Below are 27,092 nucleotides of genomic sequence, written 5' to 3' on the forward strand. Positions count from 1 at the left end.
TGGCAAGAATGATTGATAAGTGCAATTTAATAATGCTAGGTCATGGAACGACAGCCTATGCATTGTGAAAGTGGGTGCAGAAGCAGCTAGAAAAACTTAAAGGACAAACGAAATGGAATACAACAGCAAGCCGAAAGCTCACTTTTATTTGTGGTGTTTTTTGAGGCAGAAGCAGTCACGGTTTGCTCTGAGCAATGAGTACTAAAAGGCAGCCATATTTTTTCTTTTAAATCTGAAAGATGGATAAGATGCAGCTTATTATTGCTACTGAAACCTACTCTGCTTTATTTTTAGAAATCTGTAATAGCTGAAGCATTTGGATTTTTACAGGCTTTTTATGAGTTCTGTCTTTCACTCACTGGTTTAGTAGATTATTGCAAATGGATCTTTTAAATGTGCTGCACGATTCAAGGCACAACTAGAGAATGAAGTTTTCTGAGTTCAAACTCTGCCTTTCCTTCTTCTCTCAACTTCAAAGGTATTCGAAAGTAATATATTTATGTGGTTCCCTTCTGCTTTCAAATTTTTTTTTAAAGGGTGAATGGTATTTGTGTCTTGATATTAGAAGCCACACTGGAATTATTTCAGAGTTGTTATGCCCTTGAACTACATCAAAGGCTTCCAATGAAAATCAGAGTTAAGTGGCCATTGGGTGAAACCTCTCCCATGGACAGGCAGGAATGGTGTAACACTAACACGACTGGTTTGTTATACTCTGTATGAATAACTCGCTTGATATATCAAGCCCGTGGCACTCAAGAAATTAGGGGAATGAATATATTGCAAAAGGCTCTTAAAATCGGAGCCTTTTCTGTGTATGATTTATGCTTGGATAAAAGACTATTACAACATAGAGACGAAGAATATGTATGTGTGTCTGTATTATTCTCTGTATTTTTATAGGTCTAGAGGCATATGGGTATTCTGATTATCTGCACATACTCTGAAAACACATCATGTCCAGTACCTCCAGTACATGAGAGCGTTTGCATATCCGTAGGGATACAGCAAAACTAAGGTGCAGAACAGTTGGGGTTTCAGGTGCAAAAGCAAAATATCAGGTAATGTGGAAGTTGAGCTTCCACTAGCAAAGTCATTCCATCTTTTTTCTAGCTCTGCATTATACAGAGTTTAATTCTTAAAAAGTAAAGAGAGAGGCCTGGACAATATTACCTCTGGACAATATTATTAACTCTGCTTTTAATAACACTAGTTTTATAGTCCCTGGAATGTTGATTGTAATATGCAGGAGCCTTCTTGTACTTTATACGCTGCACTGCTGTGGTCTTAATGGTTTCAGTGAGGTTTTGCAGTTTGTATTTCAGAGGGTTACATGCAGTAAGGCAGTGGGTAGAGTTCTGGTGCTATACTTGCAGTTTTCTGCCTCTATTTGCAACAAAGGTTTGCTGCTGCGGTGGCCTTTTCCTCATAGCGAGAAAGGTTACGTACTTAATCTTTTAAAAATAAAATTTTAGAACTGATGGACTATTGTGCAAGAAAAATACTGTTTTTTTATTTTTTCCTCTTGGTCTTAAGGGCTTTGGAGTAGGGACAAAAGCAAGAGTTGGTTAAGTTTGAGGGTAAGGGAGGAAATGAGACTGAACTAAGGTATTTCAAGGAACTATTCCAACGCAGCCTGCTGAATTTCAACTTGAATGGCATGTTGGGATGTAACTTAAGTTATTGCTCTGGGTTTGAGAGCCCATATTCAGGACGAGGACACTCAAAAGAAGTAACGATGCCGTTCACCCAAACTTCCTTACGATGAAGGAACTAGAGACGGAAACACCAAACAAGGGTCAAACCCAGCCCTAACCACAAAGTCAAGGGTCAGCACAATATTTGTGCTTGGTGAAGCGTAGAGGAGCTGGCAGCAAGGCCATGGGTACATCTCCTCTGTGCTGGGCTATGGTAGGGGCTAAGTTTGCCCTCCAGGAAAGTTTTTGTGTAGGAGGCTCTAGCTCTCTAAGTGCAAAACATCACGGATGGAACAAGTGACTATTTTGCAGGGGCATCATCACAGTGAAACACTGTGAGCTGCTCTAACTGCAAGGGCGTGCAGCCCTCCTGCGTGGAGGCACAAGGCCCCGCTCGCAGGCCAGGAGCAGAGATCCAGGAGGGGACATGAGCACCTGTGCCCTGGGCTAGCGACAGAAGTCATGTCTACACACTGTATGGTTCAGCTGGCCCATGAACTCCCTGCTCCCCTCCATGTCCTCTAGCTGCAGACCCTCCTCAGGGTTATGGGCGAGATAATAAAGCTTCTGGGAAAGTGAAGAAGTGATTCTTCTACCCCTATGCTAAAAACCCTGCTTGACTCATCTAAACCGTGGTAGGGGCAAGGTGCAGCAAGAACAGAGGAATACGGTTTAAAGCTGCAGTAAGTTCATATGATGGTGTCCAAGCACTGGAACTTGAGGAGCCACCACAAAGCTGATGAATGACCTTGCACATGGCAATGCCGAGAAGCATCATGTTCATATGGGGATGGATTTTATAAGGTCAAGCTGTTTTCATGCAGAAATAGAGATTTTAATGTAACACTATGCTGTGAATCTGAGTAGGAAGACAAACTGAAGCGCTGATTATCGGCTCCTACTTTTGTTGTATTTGTTTGTTATCATCGTTCTGATTGCCATGACTATCACTACTTTGTTTTTTGTTTTTGTTTCAGGGTACTTGAAATGTTTGGTTTGGAACAGTCCAACTCTACCATGTTTTCATTTTGTTTGAGGTTTGTAATGACACATTTTGAGTGATCATATCCATCAGATCTCAAGAAAAAAAAAATGGCTGCTTCCTAGTTCAGAAGAATATGCAAACAGGAGCTTAATTACATCACTTAATATTGACCAAGAGAAAGAATAAGATGAGCTTGCCAGCTCATTTCCAAAGCATGTTTTGTCCTTTAAGAGGGGAGGGGATGACAGAAAGTTAGGCAGTGCAAAGCAATTAGCATCATTCACATTCTATGTTGCGCTAGCATGGTGCTCTAGCAGCAAAATTCAAACATTCTTTGAATGGGTTAATAAAAGAAGAAATACAGTCGGCATGCAAGAAAAAGGTTTCCAAGAACAAGCCAAAATATGTCCCATTCTTCTAAATTTATCACAGCCATGTCACATTATCCTTGAGACTGCCAGGAATGTCAATTTTTTTGCAATTTAAAAAAAAATATCTCATTTAGCACCATATGTTTGGTTAATGTGCCTGATATATCCTGCGTATTCTTTAGTCCATCCATTTCTAATACTCATTTTCTTTTTTTCCCCCCTTGCTAAGCCATATGTTACAATGCTGGTTATTCTACCAAAGCTCCTTTCGGGAGCTGAGAGCGAGGGAACTCTGGTTTAATCACACAGGAAAATGTGAATTTGATAGCACAAGCCTCACTCGTAGGTAAGGAGCCTCGACACTTGAGTCAGCACTGTTGGTGCCCGGTGCCTTCAAAAATCAGGCCACCTCTGAGATGTCATGGTGGGTATTACCAACTGTGAGGCGGGAACTAGGATAAACGGCTAAATACGGAATTAGGTGGTTTAGGTTTTAGCACCCACATTTAGGACTCTTGGCTAGTTTTAAAGGTCTTCTGTTTCACACCTAATGAGTCTCAACACGTTTAGCGGTCCCCAGTTTGCCGCTTTCCCTCCTGTGTTGCTCAGGAATGGAGGAAATTAAAAAGTTACAACCGAAGCTACCCCAGGCAGAGCCCAGGGAGGACGCTGCTGCCTTGCACGGCTTTCCTCAGCATTGTTCCCAAGAGCTAATGAGTATCGGGGACCACTGCATTGAAGACCAGATTTCAGCACTTCCCATGTCCCCGAGGAAGGGGTGGTGCCAGCTCAGAAGGACACCTCTGAGTCCTGACTCTCCTCTGTCTCCTCTCTGGTGCAAGAAATTACAATATCCCCCAACCCGTCTCAGCTGCACTGGCCGGTGAATAGGGAATGGAGCCAAGGATCCTCCCCGTTCCCTGCCTCTCTCTATCCATCTGCTCCGAGCAAGGAATAAACAAGACCAGCCAGAACACAACGGCTGGGTAACCCAGGTGGGGTTTAAAAGTGTTTCGTACTCTTCTGTGCGTAGGACTGTGGTCCAAGTCACAGCCACACCTGGCACTTGTAGGAAACACAGATTTCATCATCCAGGTCCGAGTCTCCTCTGAATGTTATTTAGAGTGCGAGAGAAGAAAATCAGACTTAGTCTATTTTCGTCTTATGGCAGCTTTTAACTACAGAATAAATGGAAAAGTTAATTGCTAAATAAAAAAGAAAATAAAGGGATTTGTGGCATGAAACACAGATGGAAGTCTGAGTGGGTGTGTTACTTTAACTCACTGTAGTTGTGTTCATGTGACTCTGTAAGTATATGTATGCCAAACATATATGGTCTTAGCCTGCTCCCATTAACAGGAATCCAGTTTTCCTCACTGGACCGAGGGAACCAGATCAAAGACCATGATGGTGCTAAATGGAACAAGATGTGTACTTTTGTATTTTTTTCCAAAAGGAAATATTAATTTGATGTTGGTTTTTCAGTTGAGAAGAATTTTAATTGCAGTACACAATAAGCAGAAAATTCAGACAACAATAATCTTGAAACTGTTAGCAGCATTATATTTCTATCAAGGAATTTGTGCGCCTTTTCAACATTAGAGCTTTCTGAATTTTCATTAATTTGGCATTTCCCTAAACACACAAGTTATTTTGTTCATTCCACATCATGCATCACACCCTTCTGCTCAATGCATAATGCAAGCGTAAATGGGATCCTTGTCCTTGAGAGACTCTGGTTACTGGAGCCATTGCACGGATGTTGAAGTCCCGCAGTAACTTTCCGAAACTCTGCACTTCGCAAACCTCCAGCCCAAGTTTAATCAGTGAATGCACAGGAATACTTCATGTTCCTCATCTTCTAAAGGGCACTGGAGCATTGTGATGGTTTTTATTCCTCTAACTCCTTATGTTTGCCAGTACTAGAAACGCACCACATAAGAGTCTTCCTTGAGTACAGCTAAAGATCTTCAAATTTTCATGTATGAAGCTGATATATAGTTAAATGGACCAGAAAATGATGCATGAGAATTGAATGCACAAATCCTTCCCAGAACACAGAAATAGCTACGAGCTTGTTTTCCATGTACCTATGCACCTTACTAAGATCAGGATTAACTTTGATGGACTGTGAGAGGAGAACAATCCCCCTTCTCTCCACAGCTGTTGCTATGTCTGTATCTTTATCTGTATATCCACCCGATTTCACTTAACTACTAACATTATTCTGACTGCACACATCTGAAACGGTAACTCCATCTCAGGTTAGCCACATTGCAGACCAGCTAATGCTCATCTCCGAAGGGGACTTTTGGATAATTACCCTAGTATTCCCAGTAAGCTCTCTGCCACTAGACTCCTGACGGAGATTTCGTAACAAAAGCTACCAGTGAAACACGGTCTGGATCTTCATGCTCAAGGGATGCTACGAAAAGGAATCACGGAAGCTCAGATATTACCAGGTGGACCATGAGCTCAACAACATGCAGAATAAATAGATGATGCAGAACAACAAGTTGGCTGTTGAAGAAAAAACTGATACATGGGAAGAATTTTCCAAGGAATTTTCATCCATCTGTGCAAATTATTCCAGCCATATCACTGAAATCGGTATCAACGGAAATGTTGATCATCTCTTTTTTTTTTTTTTTCCCTGGGGAATTCTTAATTTCAAGCTTCTTGAAATTCTGATGGCTATAATACTGTCAGTCATAGTAAGTCTCTTTTACTTAGTGCTGAGCAAACTGTATTTGTCATCAGCTGAGATACGATCACACTAACTGCCATCCATCAGTTTACTGTATTAGTTGCTCCAGTACACACAAAACACAACGCCGATGGAAATTCATTCATCCTAATGAAGTGCTCTTTAGTTTCTACCTTCTTGAATGAATACTTGCTCCCCTGGTTGCATTCTGAGTTACTGTGATTGCTGATCAACTACCTGCCGGTGAGCACCTCGCTTCACAAGGCCACATCCAGCTTAACACACAGAGATTTTATGAAAGGAAAGGAAAGCTCCCCCTCTATCCACTTATCAACCTACTGCATATGCATCACCAACACACGCCACCCCAGAACTCTGACAGATCATCAGGAAAACAGAGCTAATCTATCCGTACCCATCAACATCATCTCAGAGGTGACTGCCAGACACTTAAGAAGCTATCCAAAAGAAATGTCACAACTCTTTTTCAAGACACGACAAAAGAAATGTTCCAAATAAAATAAAGCAAATGCACGTACAAGTAAATGAGCCAAAGAACTTAATAAAAAGAGATTGATTAAAATGAAGACCAGAATGTTCAAAAAGGACTGAGAGAGAGAGGTGCCAAAGGCGCACTAAATGGATTCAATGGCTTCAGGTTTTAAATGCTTTTGGACTCCTCAGCAATTTTTAGCCAGGAATGATAATTCAAGCTAGAATCAAAATTCTGATGTCACTTAGGAGAAAGCAGGTTGAAATTTCTCCTTCATAAGTGAGCACCGCTCCATTTACAAAGCAGAAATTTCACTTTATACTGACGGAAAATCGTGCCTACTGAATTTTAAAACCGAGCGCTACAATATGCATTATTATTTTATAATCCTTCCCCATTAAAATCTGCCTTACGTTGTTGGGTGCAATGTTCCCATCGAGTGTATTACCATACCTGTTTGTATCTACGTTTACAGCATCACTGGATTGCTTTAGATCTTTTAAGTTAGCCTTCGTTCCTGCTCTGTCACCCAAGTGGTTCTTTCACTATCTAATAAACTAGTCCTCAACGTCTTACCAATTTCTTCAGAATATGGTTTTGTGGGGTTTGCATTTTAAAACTTTAACGAGAAGACTAATAACTAGCAGGATAACAGCTCAATTTTCCCTTTGATTTAACACCAGTTTCAGTATAATTCTGCATTGTTCAAATACGTAAGAATTCAATAAGAATTAAAAAACCTTCCTAATGACATCTTCAGACATCTCGTCTGAAATTCACGACCACATTTGTTTCAATTCAAATGTTATTTGAGAGTTTTTCAGTACACTTGGCAGATTAGATAGAGCAGCAGGGACAAACTGCAGCCATCCATAGGAGAAGATACCTTTATGTGGGTGCTTCGGGGATGGAACATCTATAGCAGTAAGGCAAAAAATGCCATCGTAAATTTGGATGGCATTTACAAAGGCCTCTAAAAAGTCTTTGCATATGATTATAGCTGAGGTATGATATTTTTGCAAGGAAAAGACCCAGAATAGATTTATGTTTCAACTTTATCTTCCTGAGATGCATATGGATGCTAAATTGCAAGTGATACTAAAGGGAATTTTAGCAACTGAAGAGGATGGAATCAAATTTTCTGGTTTTTTCTTTCTTTTTTTATTATTTTCTCAAAAATCATTTGCTCATTATTTTCATGTCACCAAAAGATCACTGGCTATCCGGGCCATATATAACAATGATGGCTGCTAAACGCCAAGGCATGAGATGAAGATGGGTAAACATGCAGATTCTTTCGACCTGTGATCTCAGTTACTGCATGGTAATGTTTTTAAATGACTTTTACGATGACAAGCCTGATTTTGGTGTTAATATTGGATTTGAAGACTTAATCGGTAGACGGTGCCATTGAACATATGTTTTAATTAATAAAAGAGCTGTGGTCAGGATTGAAAACAGCTCCAGTAATTTACTGTGTACTGCAAAGTCACCCGATTGCTGCACAACTTGAGGTGAAGAGTTTATCCAATATTCCAAAGAAAGAAAGAGTTGCAGACTGAATTCATGCGCATCGTACCCAGCGGAATGGGTTGATAATTTGACAGGTCAAGAGCGTACTCATGGAGCTGTTATGTATTGCTATCCGGTGGTTCCCGGGGTTTTTACCATATGACTGCCGAGGTTGGACAGTCACAGGACTGAACAATCGTCTCATTTCTCCGAAACACAAAAAATCATTTGTAGCTGACCGACAGCTGCTGTGCTCTTTTACTGGAAAGTGTCCATTGCCAGTTGTCTGCTGGAATGGCTCTGTGGACCTGCTGCTGGCAGCTCCTGGGGAAGGTCAGGCAGCTCCCAGGCAGCAGAAACTTAGACTGCTTCCCAGCAGACCGGCTCTCAGGCAGGTGACACCAGATCGGTGAGATCAGCCTCATTTTTCTGCATTCTCAATGGCTTTAGGAGTCTGGGAGGAAGAAAGGATCCCCCTGGAAGAAATGAAATGTCCCCATTGCAGAGAAGGCAGAGCACAGCAGTCTGGCTTTGGCATCGTTTCCAGAGGAGCCGTGTATGACCATGCTGGCTGCAGGTCTCCCCATGTGATCTGCCCAACGCTCCTCGCACCTATTGGGCAATTTAAAACATATCTCACAGGGAAAAAGTCCCTGCAGGTTCCATGAAAACAGGCATGGGAAGGGCAGAGGTAACATGTAAGTGCTCCCTCCAGTGCTGTCCCTCTGGCAAAGTGCTCGGCCGAGCTCTCTCCTTACTAGACACCGGAGAACCGCACGAGAGGGACACCTGGTACATCCCCCCCAACCAACACAAAATGTCTAAGCACCAAGAACAAGAGCATTGGCATTGTTTGAATAAGCACACCCACCATGTAGTGCTCCGCGGTGTTCAGGGTTTCTTAGATATCCTGATTTTATAAAAGAAAGTAAAAGAAGAAAAAAGAAACAAGGTGAGAGAGAACACTATCATATTTTGTAGCAAGCAGGATACTGTGTGAAATCTTGGCCCAGTGAAGTGATAAAGGGGAAGCTTTCAGTTTGCTTAAGGGAAAACTTAGGAGCAAATAGCAAAATTACCAAAATTCCACATTGCAGAAAACGGGTGCATTTAGCTTCAATTAAGCTGTAAGGAGGAAAACGGCACTTTAGCTTACAAAACTGAAGGGACAGCGGGAGCCATCAGAAGCAACTTTACAAGATTTGTATGCATGAGGATGCTGCTTCACTGGACCAAGAAAGCTACAGTATGGGACAGGATTTTTCTTTTATTAGACACTTTGCTAGATAGCTTTGTCGAACCTCAGAAACTGCTGCTCTGGCATTATGAAATAATCCTACATAACTTGATCTCATGAGCGTAGGAACACAGAAAAATAGCCATGCCAAATCAGATTACGGGGATCCACCTCGCCCAGTATCCTCTCTCTGACAGTGGTAACTAATGGGTGCCTAGAAAAGAGGAACAGACCCGGGAAAGCAAACAGTGATAATTCTCCAAAATGCTCTCCCAACCCCCAACAATTTGTGATTCAAGGACTTCTAGGACAAAGTTGAAATCACAGTATTGAAGATACTCGAATCCAAATGCACGGATTTACACACCCCTCCTCCCCGTTCGTTTTTTGGTTTGGTTGTTTCCGTTTTGTTTTGGGTTTTTTTTTTGATTTCTCGCCCCATGAGATTTCTACTAGTCACACAAAAGAGGTTTCACAGTTTGGTGCTGGCAAATCCAGCGTTCTTGCCACTAACTCTGAATGAGCGAACAGCTTTCAAGCCCAATGATGTTATGTGTATAAGAGCATCCAACACTTTTTTCCTGCGTAAAAAAGCGACATGTGTGCTGAGGTGCTCTCACTGTTTATACTTTGGGAGATTTCATAGTTTTTTTTTTTATAAAGAAAGCAAGAATCTGGCTGTAAATTGATATTAACATTTTTCAGTATATGTGTAAAACACATGGTTCAGAAGAATAGAAGAGAGAAACTGTCACTCACTGGGAAGCTTTAGAGCTATCTGGCTCCCTGGGAAACTGCATGCAACTATTCTGGTGTCCAATGGTTTGACCAGTGAGTTTCCTCTCCCTGCAAAGAATGAATGCAGAAGTAATAGAAAGTCTGAGGGGGATGATTTTAGCAAATGGCTAAAGATACTCCTAATTCTGCCCACTCCAGCAGGTAGGGAGTGGGTGGTGGTGGTGGAAGAAAAAGGGTGGCAAAGGAGAAACACCTCCCCTGTCCTCCCAGCAGCTGGCACAAGGGAAGGGCAGGAGGCTAAACCTAGGAGAGACCCTCTGAAATCCCTTCGTGATCCTGCATTGATACGCAACGATGCCAACAGGTCGTCGCAGTCCCAGCGCTGCCACAAAATGTCAGGATGTTCTGCTCTGATTATCTGGGGTTTTGCTGTGACTCCCTTCCAGGACGGAGCACGGCTCTTGGTGACTGAACCTGAGCGGGCTACGGTGGCGTAGCTTCACTAATGCTGCTACCGGTGACACAACCGCTCCGTATGCCTAGGCAGCAACAGTCACTTCTTAAGCATCGTGGTTATCTGACTATCCGCTTTTCAGGGGAGTTTTTCTGGAGTTTTAATTTTCTAATTGAATTGGTGCCTACGCGGGCAATTTTTACTTTGTTTATACAAACAGTCGATAAAAGTCGGGGTCTAATAAAAAAACTTTATCCTTACATTTTTGAAGGCATATTGCCTCTGTAAGAGTCTAAAGGCAGGAGTGATATAGTAGGGAGTCCCTATAACTTTACTTAGAGCAAAAATTAGAAAGTGATCGAAAAGTTTTATAGAGGAGAGCAGAAATATAATTTTAAGCCTCTTAAAATTGCCTGAACTGTGAAATCAAGTAATGAACACCAGCAAAGGATCTGTCAGCTGGAATCAAAGCTTAGACTAGTCAGCATTTTCTTCCTAAACCTTATTATGGCAAAGATTTTTCATCTCTGCAGTCTGTTCATCCCAACAAATAAACCGACTTGACCTCCACCTGTTACTCGGTGAAGTCCGCTGTCATCTCAGACTAAACCCTATTCTTTCCCTTCAAAGCCCTCTGCACCAGTGAGAAGGTGGGAAGACGCAGCTGTGCACTGATTCAAGCTGGTACCAGTTCATAACCAGACAGCGTTTTGCAGTACAAATTACAAGCAACACAGGAGAAGGGGGGAAAAAAATGTAGTGCCAATGAATTCTGGAAGGGGGCAACATTCTTCATCAGTTTAACAATGAGATTTTCACAGAAAGAAGTTTTTTTTTTGTCCGTGTGTGTGTATTATGGACTAACATTTGAGACAAGAAACATTCTCCTTACGCCGTTAACAATGAACCTGCGCTAACACCACATAGGAAGAACTGAAGAACATAATGGAAGCTGTTTGTGATTCTTTTCTCTTTCCTAAGTTGAATGCATTAACTGTTTCCAAGAGGTTTAGCTCCAAATGCTTGTAGGTTTTAGGTCAGAAACAAGTCACGGCTCTATAATGTAACATCGCTAAATAATAAAAAATAAAGCAATATTATGGAACACAGAACAGCAAGATAAGTCATGAGGAAAACTGTATAGCTGTAGCAGTCGTTCCTTCAAATATACCATCATGACAAAACCACGTAAGAAGCTTTCTAATACAAAGACATATCAGAAAAAGCCATTTCATATAAAGTTGGACTTCTCTGGGTGATTAATGCTACGTTCAACAAAGGAGACAGTGTCTGTCTAATTACATTAAATACTTATCTTCGAGGGATTGGCAGGGTGTTTCTGCTCAATGTCACTTTTCATGACAATGTAATGATAGATCCGTTTACTTACCAGTGCCATTAGCAAAAATTGTACTGTTTTCTCAACTGCCCTCCTATCACAAAAATATTTGATTAACACACTGTAGCTTATCTAATACTCTAAGCAACATATTCTGCATAGTTTTCTCTCTATTAAAAGAACAAGATTACAGCTTGTAAAATTTTTATTGCACTCACACAAAAATAAATGAATAACGTGTGATAGAGTTCAAGTATCTTACTCGTTCACAACACAGGTTTATTGGATTTAAAATATTAACTTATACTTAAAATATTAAGATTTGGAGGGAAACAAGCAAACAAACAAAGTCAGTTCTCTGAGGCACTACTTCCCATCCAGACGTTAGTTATTATTTCCTTTTCATTTCAGCATCTTTTGAAACTTTTAATACCTTCGGGGGTGGTGGTGGGGGGGAAGCTTTCATTCCTTTGCTGAAAAATAGATATGGTCATATCCCAAGCCTTTAAAATTCACTGCATCGTGAACTGACTCTTTGGAGTCATGCTACTGGGCCAACATAGAAAGAACAATAAACCTCTAGAAGAATGTACACAGTGAAGGCAGTTTATACCGTAACAAGATAATTTCATAACCCTATATTGAAGAGAAAGGCCATGATGTAACATTCTAGCAGTATATATCAGCCACCTGCTATTTACTAACAAGGTTAAAGTACTATCTGTTTGTCTCAGCACTCTTCATAATTCACTTTTTAATGGATGGACAGGAGAAGTCAGCAGCGTAAGGCACAGATCATGGTAGAAATGGGACAAGACAGCTCACGGCAGTATCTGTTTCAAAACACGCTCCCTCTTTCCTTACAATCACATCAAAAGTCTATCCTTAGCAACTCGAATACTTCCAGTCACCTCATAAATCCTTGGAGGGGTGGATTTCTATTTCTAAGAAAAACAGCAGATTTGAAAAACAAAGAATCCTGAGGAGGAGGCGTCACCGTCAACTGGTACCACCTACCGTCCATCAGTTCTCATCTTCGGGGTATCTCATCCAGGAGAAGGACCATGGGAAGCTTCCTCCAGTGAGGAGTTCGGACATCAACCCCATTTTGTTACAGCTCCTCACGCTGCCAAGAAATGGCAGCAAGAACATCCCCAAACTCCCGTTAGGCACAACTCGACACAGCGACGCAGAATTAACCCAAACGGCCTTTTAAAATCCCTCGCAAGCGACTCTTGCAGCGAGAAGATGACACCGCAGCCAACTGCCCCATATGACTCTCCAAATTAATAATGGATTTAGGATATTCATTCCCGGAGCTGCGAGGGTGCGGGGTGTGTCGGCAATTATCTAGATCTAAGTCTGACACATATTATCCTTCTATCAATGTCATTTCCCTTAGTAGCCAACAGATTATCAGCAGCTTTGTGATATTCCAGGTGTCAAAGAAGAATTAAAACCACAACAATTGCCCAAACAAAGGGACAAAAGACGGGATACGTGTTTCGGAGCCCTGCATATCAATTTAATATGTGCAGCTGACAATGATGCAAATGTCCTCGGGAGAGAGGCAGCAAGATCTGTGCCCAAACATACACACACCACCGTCAGCAAGATGGCAGGGAACAGAAGCAGTAGGATTCCCAGCCCAGGACACATGCCTCAGCAGGCGAAGCAACCCAACGAAACAATCCTCTGGTTGGGGAGAATTTTGGAAGCACCTGGTATGGAAAAGGGCCCTAAACAAGCCAGATGGTACTTTTAGCTGGCAGCAGAAAGTAGGAGACAGCCAAAAACATTACAGCATTTCCCCGAGAGGCCAGCAAATCGATTTTTAACCATTTTTTTTTTAAAGTGATGCTATGAATATAAAAAATAATGTTTCTCTGCATTTTAAAATCGCTAATTTTATGAATAATACACTTAAGAAGGCAACAACTGGAAGAGATGAGAAAGCAATGGATTTGCACTTTCCCTGGGTGGTTGTGTATTTGACATCAGGTTTCTGTTCAGTCACTGCCTCTGTTTACTTGGCATTAAGTGCCAGTTTTTGTTCAGGGTTTTCCACATAACCTTAAAGAGAAAAATCCTGCAAAAGTAGAGAGTCGTAGAATCACAGAGCCAGAGAATACCAGGTTGGAAGGGACCCCAGGGATCATCATCCGGTCCTTGGATCCATCCAAGGATCATCCATCTCTTGACAAAAGCAAGAGAAATAGCACTGTAAAATCACGGTATCACAGTAGTTCACGGGACATGGGAGAAATGTGGTATGTCAGACTGCTTTGCCCTCTTAAAACCCATCCTCCCCAAATTATTTGGCTTCTAGATGGTAATTTTTTAACAGAGGGCCATTTATTTAATAGTCGCAAGTTCCCATTTGGCTAAGGATTTGCATAAGAAACACAAATGTTTTGGGTATCTTCTAATTTTTAAAATCTCCAAATAGAATTTGCAATGCTACCAGGACAATGGGACTCATTTCAGGAATCGATCTGATGTCAGATGTTAAACCTTCACTGCAACGGTTAGAAGCAGCTCCTTGCACAGCACGTTCAGATTAGGTGTGGCCAAGCAGATTCCACCCAAGGGATGGAAAAGACATGTAGGTCGTAAGGACTGAAAGGGCAGAGTGAAGCAGAGGAGACATGAAACAAGTGGGAAGGACCACAAGCCTTTGCTTCAAAGGTAGATCTCACACCTAGGATGGCCAAGTTTGGAGGAAGAGTCGGGATGCTGCTTTACTTCCATTTGCCGGTATTTCGGTTAACGCAAGGCAAGCTCTATGACAGGGTTAAATCTGGACTACATCCAAAGCGCTTTCTCCTGCTCGGAGCAAGGTAGTGCATTAGCATGCTGCATCACAGATCACACTCCTGGAGACAAACGTGGGCTGCCGTCATAAAACAGGACGTTACACTAAGTACGAAGAAAGTCCATACTTGATATTTTTCAAGTCTCACTGACTGTAAAAGCTTACTTTTAAAATAAAATATATTTCCCTCCTATAAGTAGAACCTAAGACTTTGTCTCCAGCCCTTGCTGATATAACAGCCCTTGCTGTTCTTCTGAAGAGCACTTGTCTTGGACATGAAGACTGCCAATACCGACTCACTTGGTTGGCTTTGGGGGTTCAGTAACCTGTGCACAAATCCCAGCGAGGCAAACGAAGGCTGTGCACAAACCAGTAGAACAGCCTGCAGTTTTCCAGCTAATTTTAGCAACAGGATCTCTTATGTTATGCTTTTTGGTGTATATCACACTAAAAATAGCAGCAACCATTGATGTGAGAGAAGAGAAGAAAGGATGATCTCACTAGGGCTGTGGACTGTGCAAGAACAGTGTGAGCAAGCAGAGGTGGAGGATGCTGTGGATCACCTGCTCTCCCCTGAGGAAGACACCGGTGAAATCAGAGTAAGGCTGTAGCCAGCAGATGAAGAGAGCACTGTGCTTTGAGTCTTTGTGAAGCTGGAAAATGACAGGACACACTAATAGTATTTACACAGCACCCCAGTGTTCCTATCACCGTCACTCTGGTGCCTGGCTGCGCGGGGTAGCGCTGCATTCAACGCCCTGAGCGCCGGGGTTATGGGTCAAGGTTACAGCCGACCCACCCTGGCTGAACAAGGCAGCTGCTCTCACAGCACATATATGTTCCTGGAGGTATAGGATGGCTCTGCAGCCACTCAGCCAAATTGTTACCTGAGCTAACGGGCTGCTAGACAGATTTCTCCGCTTTCCTGTGCTCACTGACTGCTGTGGTCAAAGTGTTGGGGCAGCACTTAACTTGAAAGAAAGTACCCAGGGAATGATTTATTCACTACTTCTGGCAGTAAAAAAAAAAAAAAATACCACAAAGGAGCATCAAGCAAAATGCTCAGGCAACAGACAAAGGAAGCGATTCTTCCGTACACAGCACTGAGTAAAATTGGAACCTGCAGCCATGGGGTGGTGTGGAGGTTGAGACAAAGAATGGGTTAAAAATATCTGAGCACATCTCTGTGAGAAAGGTCCTCTGAAGGCTGTCAAGCACGAAGATGCGAACAGAGCCTCTGGCTCGTGAAACCAAGCTGTTTGCTGCCAAAATCCGAGAGGCTGCACTCTGAAAAGCATCACTGGGTGCCTGTCCCACTGTTGTCATCGTTCCTTAGGCGTCCGCTACCAGCTCTTTGCCGGGGGCAGCACGCTGGGCTAGGTGAGCCTTCCGTCTAGCTGAAAGAGCCTTTTTTCCCTCTCTTTGGGCAGATGCACAGTTTTTGTAGGCTGGAATATGCTGTAGCTATCAGCTGAGGGAGAGGGAATTGCAGGAGGTAGCCAGCTCGGGGAAATGAAGACCTCAGGATTGCTCCTCACTTGGTGCAGAACCAGGGGAACATCTAGAGTCAGTGGGGCAGATGCAGTGTGGGAAAGGAAGTGAAGAAGAGAGATGTAATCCGGTCTGCTTCCTGTACCATCTCCTCTCTGTCCCCTACCACCTCTCACGGCACGTTTTAACTTTGGGGGAAAATGCTTCCTTTAAACTGAAGCCTGTTTTCTCCTCCCAAGCCAAGATCAAACCGAGCGCACAGAGCACAGTAGCCGCACTGTGTGCTGCGCAGTGGAGTGATGGGTGTACTCGGAATGTTAATAAACAGTGCCGAGAGCAGAACTTCTGCATAAAAAAGGGTGTATGTTACATCTCTCCCCCTCTCCCCTGTCTCATGCAGTATTTACACAGCTGTGCTTTGTAAAATGTGTAGGGGAGGCTTTTATTATTATTTTTTTGGTAATTTATTTACCTAAGATAGCCCAGCATCTGTTTTGTGGTGAGCTTCTTTCACAAAGTTTCACAGTTGCCTTGACTGATGCAAAAGGAGGTCATGGTCCTTACTCGGTGATCTTAAAAACCCTTGGTTTCAAGCACTTAGCCGTTCTATTTGGCTAATTTGTGCTCTGCTCTGTGTTTCTGGTGCGTCCTCTGCCTGGAAATGTGCGTCCCTTGGGGAACTGGTCTGGCTAGGTGAGTATTTTAGTTATCTGTTTTATAAAATGCAGAAGTGCACAGGAATTCGCAATAATATGCATCATTTACTGGCTCTCAATATGTACTGTATATTGGCTCCAAAGACTACTAATATTTTCCAGCTGCCTCCAAAAAAAAAAAAAAAAAAAAAAAAAAAATCACACGTATCAATGGAATATTAAACTTCATATGTTGGTTAGTCCAGCTCAGTACAATGATCTTCAGGAAAGTTCTCAGTTAACCGGCAATTCAATGCTGTCTTTGCAGAGGGTCCTTTCCCCTGACTGCCTACACAGGTGATGGGGACTTTTCCTGTGTCCTGAAGAATTAATAAGCCTGAACGTTTTCTGTACCAGCAGCATACCGCAGGAGATAAAATATTGCTTCTGCTTCCCAAACACATTGGAAAAAGCAAGTCTGCTGATCTTGACTGCTAAGACAGCACATGAAAGGAATGCAGTCCATTTCCTAACCAAGATCTAATCTATAGAAGAGTTTATAGATCCAAGTCAACATCCTGAATTGGTCCCAGAAGCAAACAAGAGAACTAGTTCAACTTTTGGAAGACAGGTACAATACTTTCAATGTGTTTAATCCCATTGTGCAATTAAACGGCCCCATGGTGACTAGCAGATGATCTTCAAGGGTAACTGCAGCAGAGGAGAGCCGTCTGGAGCTCACAAAGATTCGTGTTTGGCAGGCTCCAGATCAGCAAGAAACACAGTGCCGTATTCAGAGGGTGATTCTGTCCTTGGAGCTCACCTCCTAAAAGGCGTAGGAAGTGCCTGCTTTTGTTCCAGCGAAGTTCCTAGTTTTTCACTTGGTGTAAAAAGTGAAGCACAAACCATGTCACTGTCTTTGCTTTGAGTGTGGATGTTAAACAGAAGGGCAGAACACAGCGCAGCCAGCAAGGACGGCTGAAGAACGTGAGGTCCATGGACTACCAACACGGCACTTTCATCCCAGAGATTTCATGGGCATCAGGAAGCATCGCTCCAGCCTTCATCAGGGAATAGTTCTCCATGCTCTAAAACTTCCTTATCAATTTGAAAAATGTTTCAGATGATGGTAATTGTGTGTGAAGCCAGTTGATCTTAAGGTTGTCACAGCACACAGATCTGCTTTTACCTTGGTCACTAAAGACGGTGAAAATAGTATGTATGGACGATGTTAGCACCAGGCCAGCCAAAAACACGGCTTTAACTTGATATCTGAAGTGAAACACTTTCTGCATTTTTTAACTCAGAACTCCTACACCTCCATACCAACTTTTAAATGATGCATTTCCTGACATCTGGAATTAGATACAAGAAGCAGAGCCACAGCACTGACTGACTGACTTCTCTGGGACCATACTGGAGGGATGTTTTCCTCAGGGGATTACAGCAAAGCTGAGGCATGTGCTCTAACACTTGCATGGGATTATTAATTTTATTAAAAATAGAAAGTACAGTTCAGGCTGGATCTCAGGGCCAAGTTTGTTGTGTTGTCCAGTGTCTGGAAAAAAAAGAAGCCTTTGAGGGATGTGAAAACATCTAGGACTTCTCAATCTGAACTGACTTTTCAGTCAGGAGCTCTCTCCCCACCTCTAACTTCCTCCTCTGATTGTGAGACAGCAATGCCAGCAACATGGCATGTTGTCACAGGTCTCATGCTACTACATGAACTGCCAAAGAAAAGCTGAGCTATTGATCCAGTGGTAATTTGCTGTCAAAATGACTGTGTCTGTTAGAGCGAACGAGGAGTGTTAATCACTTGACTTGATGAATGCTGTTGCAGAAGACTGACACTGCTCGAAGCGCCACTATTGACCTGCCGCATTTTTCCTGTCTCGCATTAAGGTCTTGATCTTTGCTGGCCTTGACCAATTAGAGTTTAAGTTATCCATTAAGATGCAGTTCTGGAAAAGTTCCGTTTAAAACAAACAACAACTTACATTGGTGAGTAACTCATCAACTATGCGGCAAGTCTGATTCTGATTGCCTGGCAGAGAAACACACACATTTTGTGCAGTATCTGATAAAAGATCTATAATGTGCTAACACAAACCTATCATGTAGCACCTGTGACTAACAGATTGCGATATCAAAGTCTTGATGCCTAAGTGCTCCTGTAAATGCATTAAACTTTTAGCGGCAGGAACTGTAGACTGCCAGTGACAAGGAGCTGATATGGTATTTCAGTAAAAGTTGATAAGTGTTATTGCTCTTAGAAGAAAAGAAAAACCTTACGTCGTCAAAACCACTGGGCAGCCTGTGTTTTGATGGGATACTGTAATGCAGAGAGCGGGGATAAGGGAACACATGGAAAACAAAAAAACATCTAAGAAAGCTCCACACTCCACAGTAGCTGCAGTTCCTTCAGGTACGCTCCCCATCATACTTCTGGCTTCGGGCATCTACCTGGTCACTTGAACCCCGCTTTTTAGGTGTTAGCATGCACATAGGGCCAGGTTTAATTCCAGGTACCAGTAATGGAAGCGTGAAAGATGGCACAGGCTGCTTCTTGGCTGTGGATGTTGGGAGTGGAGGGAAGCCTGGGAAACTGTGTATAAAGCCTTGGAGATGAGAAGCATGGGGAGGAATGGGAACGGGGGAAGTGGGGAGAGGGGAGCAGGAGATCTAGTCACAGCATAGAGTCTAACGAAGCTCAGAAGTTCCTCAGAGAAAATGAACAGTGGATGTTTGCATGAACCTGGGAGGCAACAGGTTCTGTCTGCCGTACCACTCACAGCATCTCTTCAGCTTAATAGCTCAAATTAGCCTGATCAAATTCTCTGTGCTGTAAACCCAAATGTTCTGGCCACCAGAGAAACACGATCTGTCTCTGACTTCCCATTCGAAGAGCCAAACTACAGAGTGGGCTGAAGGTTTGTCTCGTTGCGAAACGTCCCCACTGTCTTAAGATATTAAGTTCAATGGAGGAAAAAATGGCACCGGTGCCCGCTGATAGATGCGTCAAGGTATGTAATGAAGCTGCTGCACAAGGCAGGTACAACCTTAATGGCTATGTGAGCGTGCTGCCTGACTTTTCTTTACACACCGAGCAGTGGAGGGCAAGACAATGTCACATCTGGGAAACACTGAGTAAATATAATTGGCAAGGATCCTGGATGTGGACCTCCTCTGGTTGAAGGAAAAGAGCCATCTCCTTGGTTTTGACTTTCTTAAATAGGTTTATGAGTATCCAAACAGATCAGCTTGAGGAAATTACTAAAGATCACAAAATTCCTGTGTCTTGTTACAATCCAGTGAAAACTGCCCGCTACAGCAAGTCACTGAAAAGCAGTGCCAGACAATTATTTGATATTGAATACTCCAGGTCTGAAGTTGAATGTTTTCCCAGTAAAATGGGATTATTTTTCTATTCCTTATTTTGTATAATACATGGTTCTCATGTTTTTCATCATATTTTCTACCGCCAGTCCCTTGAATCATTGGCAGCAATGCAGCACAATCATTGGAAACTTCTCTGAGCTCGGAGTTCGTGTGTGGCATCAAGTCTTTTGATGAGCCCGTAGACCTTTTGCCTGAGGACAGATCAGATGCTCTCTGCATCACTGATGCTGGAACATACTATACCTATTTTTTTTTTTCTAGGTAGTGCCAGACAACAACTGTGTTTAGGGCATAAAGAATGCATAAAAAGCACAATCTAGGATCAAACTTACACCACTTTCTCTAGCATTTCCAAGATATAATTCCAAACAGGCTTTGAAAACAAACTCTTGTGGTCATCTGATCTATGCCTGAATGAGTCTTTCTGATGTGTAAGGCATAAACAGAAGGTTCTTAGCAAATACGGAGAAGAATTTTTCTTGCGTGCTGAGAATCTGCAAAGAACAAAGCCCGAGCCAGATTTAAGAAAAGGGTTATTGAAACAAGACTTTGGACCGTTTGCCTGCACGTGCTGTTCGACAATCAGCAATGGGGAGAGACAGGGTACCATTAAGTTAGGGGTCACTGTCACTGCAAGGGAAATACTCAAAATAGGATCTCAGCTCCTCAGCTGCATAAAAATTGCTCAGGAATTATTTTCAGATAGTCCCATAGATGGTGACACAAGAACGAGCAGCACTACCCTGAGTGGCGCAGCGAGCAATCACGAGGCTGCCTTTAATAGCACCTTTACTACCAAAGACACATCCAGCAGTCTAGCAGGGAGCTCTCTAGCTTACTGCAGGTTCATATAATATTATCAACTTCATGAGCCCCTACAACTGTAAATACATCTTTCAGGCTTGCAGTGCAAGTGTTATTACTAATTCCTTACGGTTTTTGCAGGGCAAGTCTCTTTTTGTTCCTGGGGTTTTCAAGGTGAAGGCACGCAAGAGCTGAGCACAGTGTGACCAGCAGCAGTACAGCCAGGGTGGAACTGGGCAAGGGAAGGTGGATGACCGCAGTGTGGAAAGCCCCATCAGTCTTTCAGTGGAAGAAGGACCACAGAGCTCTACCCGTTTTGCAGATGGGTGCAGAGCTGTAAGCTGGTCAAGACCTCAACTGAAGCAGAGCTAACTGTCCCTTCAGGTATCTCGAGAAGCGCAAGGAGTACAAACAGGTACTTTTCCTGGGACTACTGTCCCCTAGGGACAAAACTGCCTTGTGGAAATACACGTACCAGGAAGAACTGAGTAAAGAAACTAACAGGATACTCCGAATTTGCTTCCTAAACATTTTTTTCATGCCACGCTGTGAAAAAACAATGGAAGTAAAACTGGCAAATGCCATCCATATGCTACACTACGAAATGACTGACAGAGCACAACGTGAGCTCTACTCCTGGACTGACTCAAAAGAATGCATTAAAAAAATGACTGTGGAATAGTGATAGACATTAACTTAAACATCTCTTATTACAGAATTAAAAAACTTCTACCTGTAATTATGGCTTACCCCCATGACAAGCAGAGCTGCCACAGAACTGAACAGGGGCCAGCTTTGTACAGGAGTTCAAAGCCAGCGTGATGTTGCCTTATTTTCTTACTAACATCATCTTTATCCTCTCTTGCCCTTCCTCTCAGTTAACAAGAGTTATGTACGGAAAGTGCTGAGATAAAGCAATGGTAAGGAGGATACCACAAAAGGTATTTGAAAAGCAGAAGTAATTTACTGCATGTCTGCTTTGTTTTACTTCCTAAGCCTTCCTGTTGTGAAAGGAAATTCATCTTTCCTGGCAGACTCCAGCCTTTTTAGGCCTGAGAGCTCCCCAGGAGCTTTCGAGTGCAGGTAAATGGATGTGAGACTCATGGTGCACAGTACAAGGAACATGGAATTAATGTTGGGGTTTGCTTTGGTTGTCACATCTGACGCATAAGGAGAGCGCTATATCCTCGCTTGCGAGAAGGTTCTTGACGTAAAAAACACCAGGCTGAGTCCTCTGCTCACTACCAGGAGTCTGAAATGCCAGCAGCGGAAAGGTCACGTTGCCAGTGGGTGAAGCACATAGGATCTGTGCCCAGCAAAGTCTCCATGGGGGACAGATGCCAGGGTGCTCCGAGCCCCAGGGCCCTGGAGTGCAAAAGCGCAGAGGAAGGACTGTGGATGGACAATAGGTGCAGCCTGTATTCTGCACGCAATGGGGACCCCAAGAGTAGGCACGGGGGAAGCATCCACTGCCTAATCTAAATAGCACAGAGAGTGGTTTTGTCCTCTTCTGTTCTCCTGCCAGTTTGCACATATGTTCTGAGTATACAGCCTGCCCTCCAAAGACCACTTACAGGGGCAATCACGGGGAAGCAAAGCAGGAAGAAAGTATCCGAAAAGGGAATTTGTTCAAGAGAAAAAAATGGAGACAGATGTAGAGCGACTAGTCACGGCTGGCGGTAAATAACCCGGTGCCTGGAGTGCTCTCTTTCTCTAAGAAGAGTTCACATATTCCTTTTCATATTTCCTTTCTAGGAAGTCAAATCTTTGTTTTCCTGGCATTTGGTTTTTTTTTTTCCTTTCTCCTGTATACTTTTCCCTTCTGTGTGGTCTAAAATTCGCCTTCTCATTTCCCCTTTCTTTCCTACGTTGTGCTCCCTTTCAAGTGCAACGTTCCTTCAGTCTCCCTCTCCAGTCTCCTGCAGACCTAATTTCCCTGCAAGCTCCCAGCCAACTTTCACCACAGCCCTCTCATAGTCTCTGTGCCACGGGTGCTTCCCTCTGTATCTACACGTGCATAAGCACATGGGTGCGTCACACATGCTCCTGCACGGGAGTACCCACTTTTTCTCATGTGCACACCTCAGAATTAAGCAAATCCATCGCAGACAGACAAAATATTCATTCTCTCGCTCCCATAAACCTGTCAAGGCATACAGGCCAAGAAGCTATCTCTGTATAAATCTAAATCTCCTGTGAGGAAGCAATCTACTCAAAGGCAATAAAGCCAAAGGATATATTATTATCTTTGGTGTGGATCCTACTGGGCTGGGAGGTTGGCTGCTGGCTCTTCTCTCAACTTTCCTTCCCAGCCAGAACAGCCATCCCACAGACAAGTCTCAGCTTCCTTTCCTTGGGCTGATTTCCTCCTCCCATTGTTTGGCCAGTAACCCAAAGGACGGGGTTTAATTATGGGAGTTTGGAAACCTGGCTTACGCTACTCTGCCAGCACAGGCTAAAACTTCAGCCTGTCTTCTGAACCAGCATCATTCTGCACCGTTGATACCTGCATTATCCCACGCAGCATAAAATGAACCACATGGAGGGAATGCCAAGTCAAACAAAAAGGCGGCTTTAGTCTCCAAACATCTACCGCAAATTTCACTGAGAAAAAAACACAACACCGAAGCTCAGAGATTATTGTATGTTATAACTGTGCTGTCGTTTCGACTGCAGATAAAATAAACGACAAGGCCTTTTTCTGGACAGGAGAGACATCAGAAAGGATGGATCTGAAACATGTCCAGGCTCCAAAGCTCCCCTCTCAGAGAGGAACGCTGCGGCAAGCCACTGGGTAATACAGGATGTTAACATCAACCCTATGGCTTTCAGATGACCAATATATTTTCTAGGCAGATGCCCCACTGAAGACTCATAAAACATTTTACACTTCTGGAGACAAAGCACCCATGTCAAATACAAAGGGCCAGATGTTAATATCGGACCCACGTATGATTTCTGATGTGTCCCTCAGGGAGGAGTGCCTCATGCCAGTGACATACCACTGTTGCCCTGGCATGGAAGGACACTTCAGTACTGTTTTGTCCTTCACTGCTGATGAGCTGTGGCTCTTGAGGTAATCTCTCTGCCAGCCGTGCTCTTGCAGTGACCCTGTTTTACAGAGAAGCTGAGGCAATGAATTCAGAGGAGAGGATGCTGGAAAGCCACAGCAGAAGTATTGGGGTGAGGCTGGGTAGCTACAGTATAAAGCTGGTTTGAAAGTGCATCCCACGCAGGCAGGATAAAGCTCTTTTTCTTCATAGCTGTGACAGTGATAGATGGCTTGGTGAATCTGAGCTATATCTAGTTGGTACCTGGCTTGAGTCCCTGATGTTGCAAGGTGATTTTCTGCCATTTAACAGGCCAGACTAAGCAGGATCTGGGATTTTCCTCTAGTAAGTAAGGAAGGTCATGAGGAAGAACCTTCTCTTCGCTGACTTGTTTTTGCCTTTCTGAGCACCTCAGGAAGTTTGACACAGGCAGTTACGCTTCTTCATGCTGGGCACCCAGTGGTGCCAAGAGTGGCAGAGGTGCTTCGGAGGACTAACGCTTTAGGTACTTCTCTTGTCCAGCTCAGTGCCATCATCTAGTCAGGACTTGGATGAGACAGCGGTAATGACCACATGTGGGGAAAACCACCAGAAGTGACAGCAAAATTAATAGCCAACCTCTGGCTATTGCACAAATGGAGAACATTTGTCATTAACAAAGAGTACCCCAAACTTTGGGGGGAGCTAGCCCCCAGTCTGACAGTGATGTAGAAGCAGTGACCCAGTCAGCTTCTAGCCATCTGCGTCTGTGGAAGAGGTTGTGATCTCTCCCATTCAATGGGCACTGAGCTTTTGTTCGTGTTTTTGCTGCTCCATGAGCAGGCTGGTTCAGTACAAGGTGAAGCTCTGCCTTACATCATCTGGAGCCTGGAGCTGATGGAGGAAACAGCCCCTGGTGTCTACTGAGCAGGACACCTCGCTGAAAACACCAGAGCCCTGGGGATGGTGGCAGCAAGGCAGTCACGGGGAGCCTGGCACTTGTCTGCCTGCAGGTCCACCCTCTCCTCCTGCCAAAGTGCCACATCTGTAGTCAATAAGGGCCCACAAGCTGGCTCCTCCTCATTAGAGGAGAGAGGGCAGCTGGCAGGGGATCCTCCAAGGGCTCCCAGGCACGGGAATCACTCTCCTCCCAGTCTGGAATAGCCCAAATTTGGTGACTTTCTGGGCATGCTGTAAAGGACAGCTGTTTGACAGGGTCTCCAGAGAAAGCTGTGGGTATGTTTCCTACATGATGAAGGATATAGGTGGCTGGCCAAGTGCCCACAGAACTGATTTTAATGCTGTTCAGGTTGAATTTACTTTTCTGTGCTGTATAGTTCATTATACACAGGGCTCTGGACAAGCATGTGTTGTTGCAAAGCAAACCAAAACCATCCTATTTTAAATCCAAACAAGCAAGAAATAAAGAAAGACACACATTGCAAAAGATCCTTTGGGCTGTTTTAAAGAGCCTTCTCAAACACTGGAAGGCTGAAGATGAAGTACTCCTCGCTATCATCTAACAAATCATTGGTATTAGGTTGTTTTTACGGGCAATAAATACCTGATCATTTAACTGTAAGCAAAACTGAGGCATTAACTTCACCTACGCGCGTAGCACTGACCCAGAAAAATATTTCCAATAGTATTAAGCACCCAGATTATCTTGGGATACGCGATCAATGGACAGTCGAGTATGTAACGTAACATAACCCAAAAGATGATCAAAGAGAAAGATCACACACAACACTTAACTGAGAGGAGGCAGGGGAGCTGCTTCCGAAACCTTATGAGGTAACACCCAGTGACAACTATTTTGATATGGAGCCTCCAATCACACTTCACAGTATTATGGATTAATAGAACAACTCCTCCTGTAAGTCTCTTAAAAGTCATTGCTAAGTGAGCTCGAGTGTTGTATAATGCTTGAAAAGTCCTCCTGCCTTATATAAGTCTAGGGATGTTTATTTAAACAGTTTAACTCTAAGGCACAGCCAGGCAGGTACTGCTTTCTTCTAAGCAATAGTCGCTGCTATCCCAGAACTGAATCCGGACGTTTTGACAGAAAAAGACAGCCTATCTTTTGCTGCATTATTTAAATACTTCAGATATTTGGCCAAAATACAGAAGTGACACACCACAGAAACATTCACAGCTGCAGGAGTAATAAAACCTCTACAATATTTTCATTAGACTGACCTTTTCTCAGCAGCAGAAGTTACAAGCTGTTTAGAATTGATCACCTTTCTATACCACATTCTGGTAACAAAACAGAGCCACTGGAGATCACGGGCTGGGGCTCCTGAAAGCCGGGGCTTACCTGGCTCCACTTCATGCCATCCACTTGACTGGCTGCCACTTCCTGGAGAGCGCCCTTGGCTTGTATAAAACGGCTCCTCACCAGGACTGTCCATCTCATCCTCCACAGACTTGAGACGTTTTGTAGAGCTGAGAAAATAAAAAGACATAATAAATGCTGTACGTATGGTGAGCCACAAGGACGTTCGGTGCGAACACATCTTGCTAGCCCTGCTGGAGACTAACTCGGTTACAGAAAGTTTTAACAGATTTAGAACCCCGAGAAGGGCTAGGTAGGAGGCCGGCACAGCCATCCTGCCCGTCCAACGTCTCAGCAGCCCCTTCTTGTTCCTGATTTTCTTCGTTGCCAATGACTAAGCTTCAGTGAGATAGAGAACAACCTCTCACAGAGTCCAGACTCATTTAACTAGAAGATAGTTTAACATTTAGGCTTTTACACATCAAAAAGTAGGACATTTTTCAAAGCACACAGAGGTCGATAGAAAGGCAAGAATTTGGTTTGTATTGCATGATATTTGAAATTTGAATGAATACAGTAATGACACACAAGACATTTTAACTGACAGATTTTTCTACAGCTTATTCTGAAAGACAAATTCTTTCTCAGTTCAAACTTTTATCTTCAATCTTTTAACCGTAGCCATTAAATCAAGCCAGGCTTCTGTGCCATAAGAAGCAGCATGGAGCCCTGAGTGACGGAATAATCCATTTTTGGTTTAAATTTTCATGTTATCCTACAAATATAAGCATTTGACTTCTACTCTGGCCAGTGCCAGTACTAAAGGATCCCCTTGGGATACATCGCACTTCCCTCACCAAAGGCTCAGGAGACAGAAGAGCCCTTTCAGTGGGCTCTAGGGGTCCCTGACTCAGGTTCCAGGAGTTCGGCCTGGCTCTATTTTCTATAATGAGTTGTACAGGCTGCGTGGGGATGTCACCGAGAATTTCTCTTCTAATTACTTTTCCAAGGGTGGGTCAGCTCACTTTTTTCACCAAATCTGTAGTCTATTAAGACTGAAGGCATTCAAAACCAGGCTTCTCTGTGTAGGGGGCACATAATTAACCGA

General features: G+C 43.4%; 1 protein-coding gene across 1 annotated transcript in view; it reads right to left on the reverse strand.

Annotated features, from left to right (window-relative positions):
• The window catches only part of NFIA (nuclear factor I/A), a gene marked incomplete at its 3' end in the record, with an annotated part of 89,879 nt that overhangs the window by 23,863 nt on the left and 38,924 nt on the right, over positions 1 to 27,092 (reverse strand). The window contains exons 5-6 of the mRNA XM_010144189.1: positions 26,027 to 26,154; positions 8,636 to 8,675 (exon numbers count right to left, since the gene is read on the reverse strand). Of these exons, the coding sequence (XP_010142491.1) occupies positions 8,636 to 8,675; positions 26,027 to 26,154 (168 nt within the window). The remainder of the gene's footprint in view (positions 1 to 8,635; positions 8,676 to 26,026; positions 26,155 to 27,092) is intronic.

The sequence above is a fragment of the Buceros rhinoceros genome, unplaced genomic scaffold (assembly GCF_000710305.1).
Source record: "Buceros rhinoceros silvestris isolate BGI_N320 unplaced genomic scaffold, ASM71030v1 scaffold17389, whole genome shotgun sequence".
NCBI lineage: Eukaryota > Metazoa > Chordata > Aves > Bucerotiformes > Bucerotidae > Buceros > Buceros rhinoceros.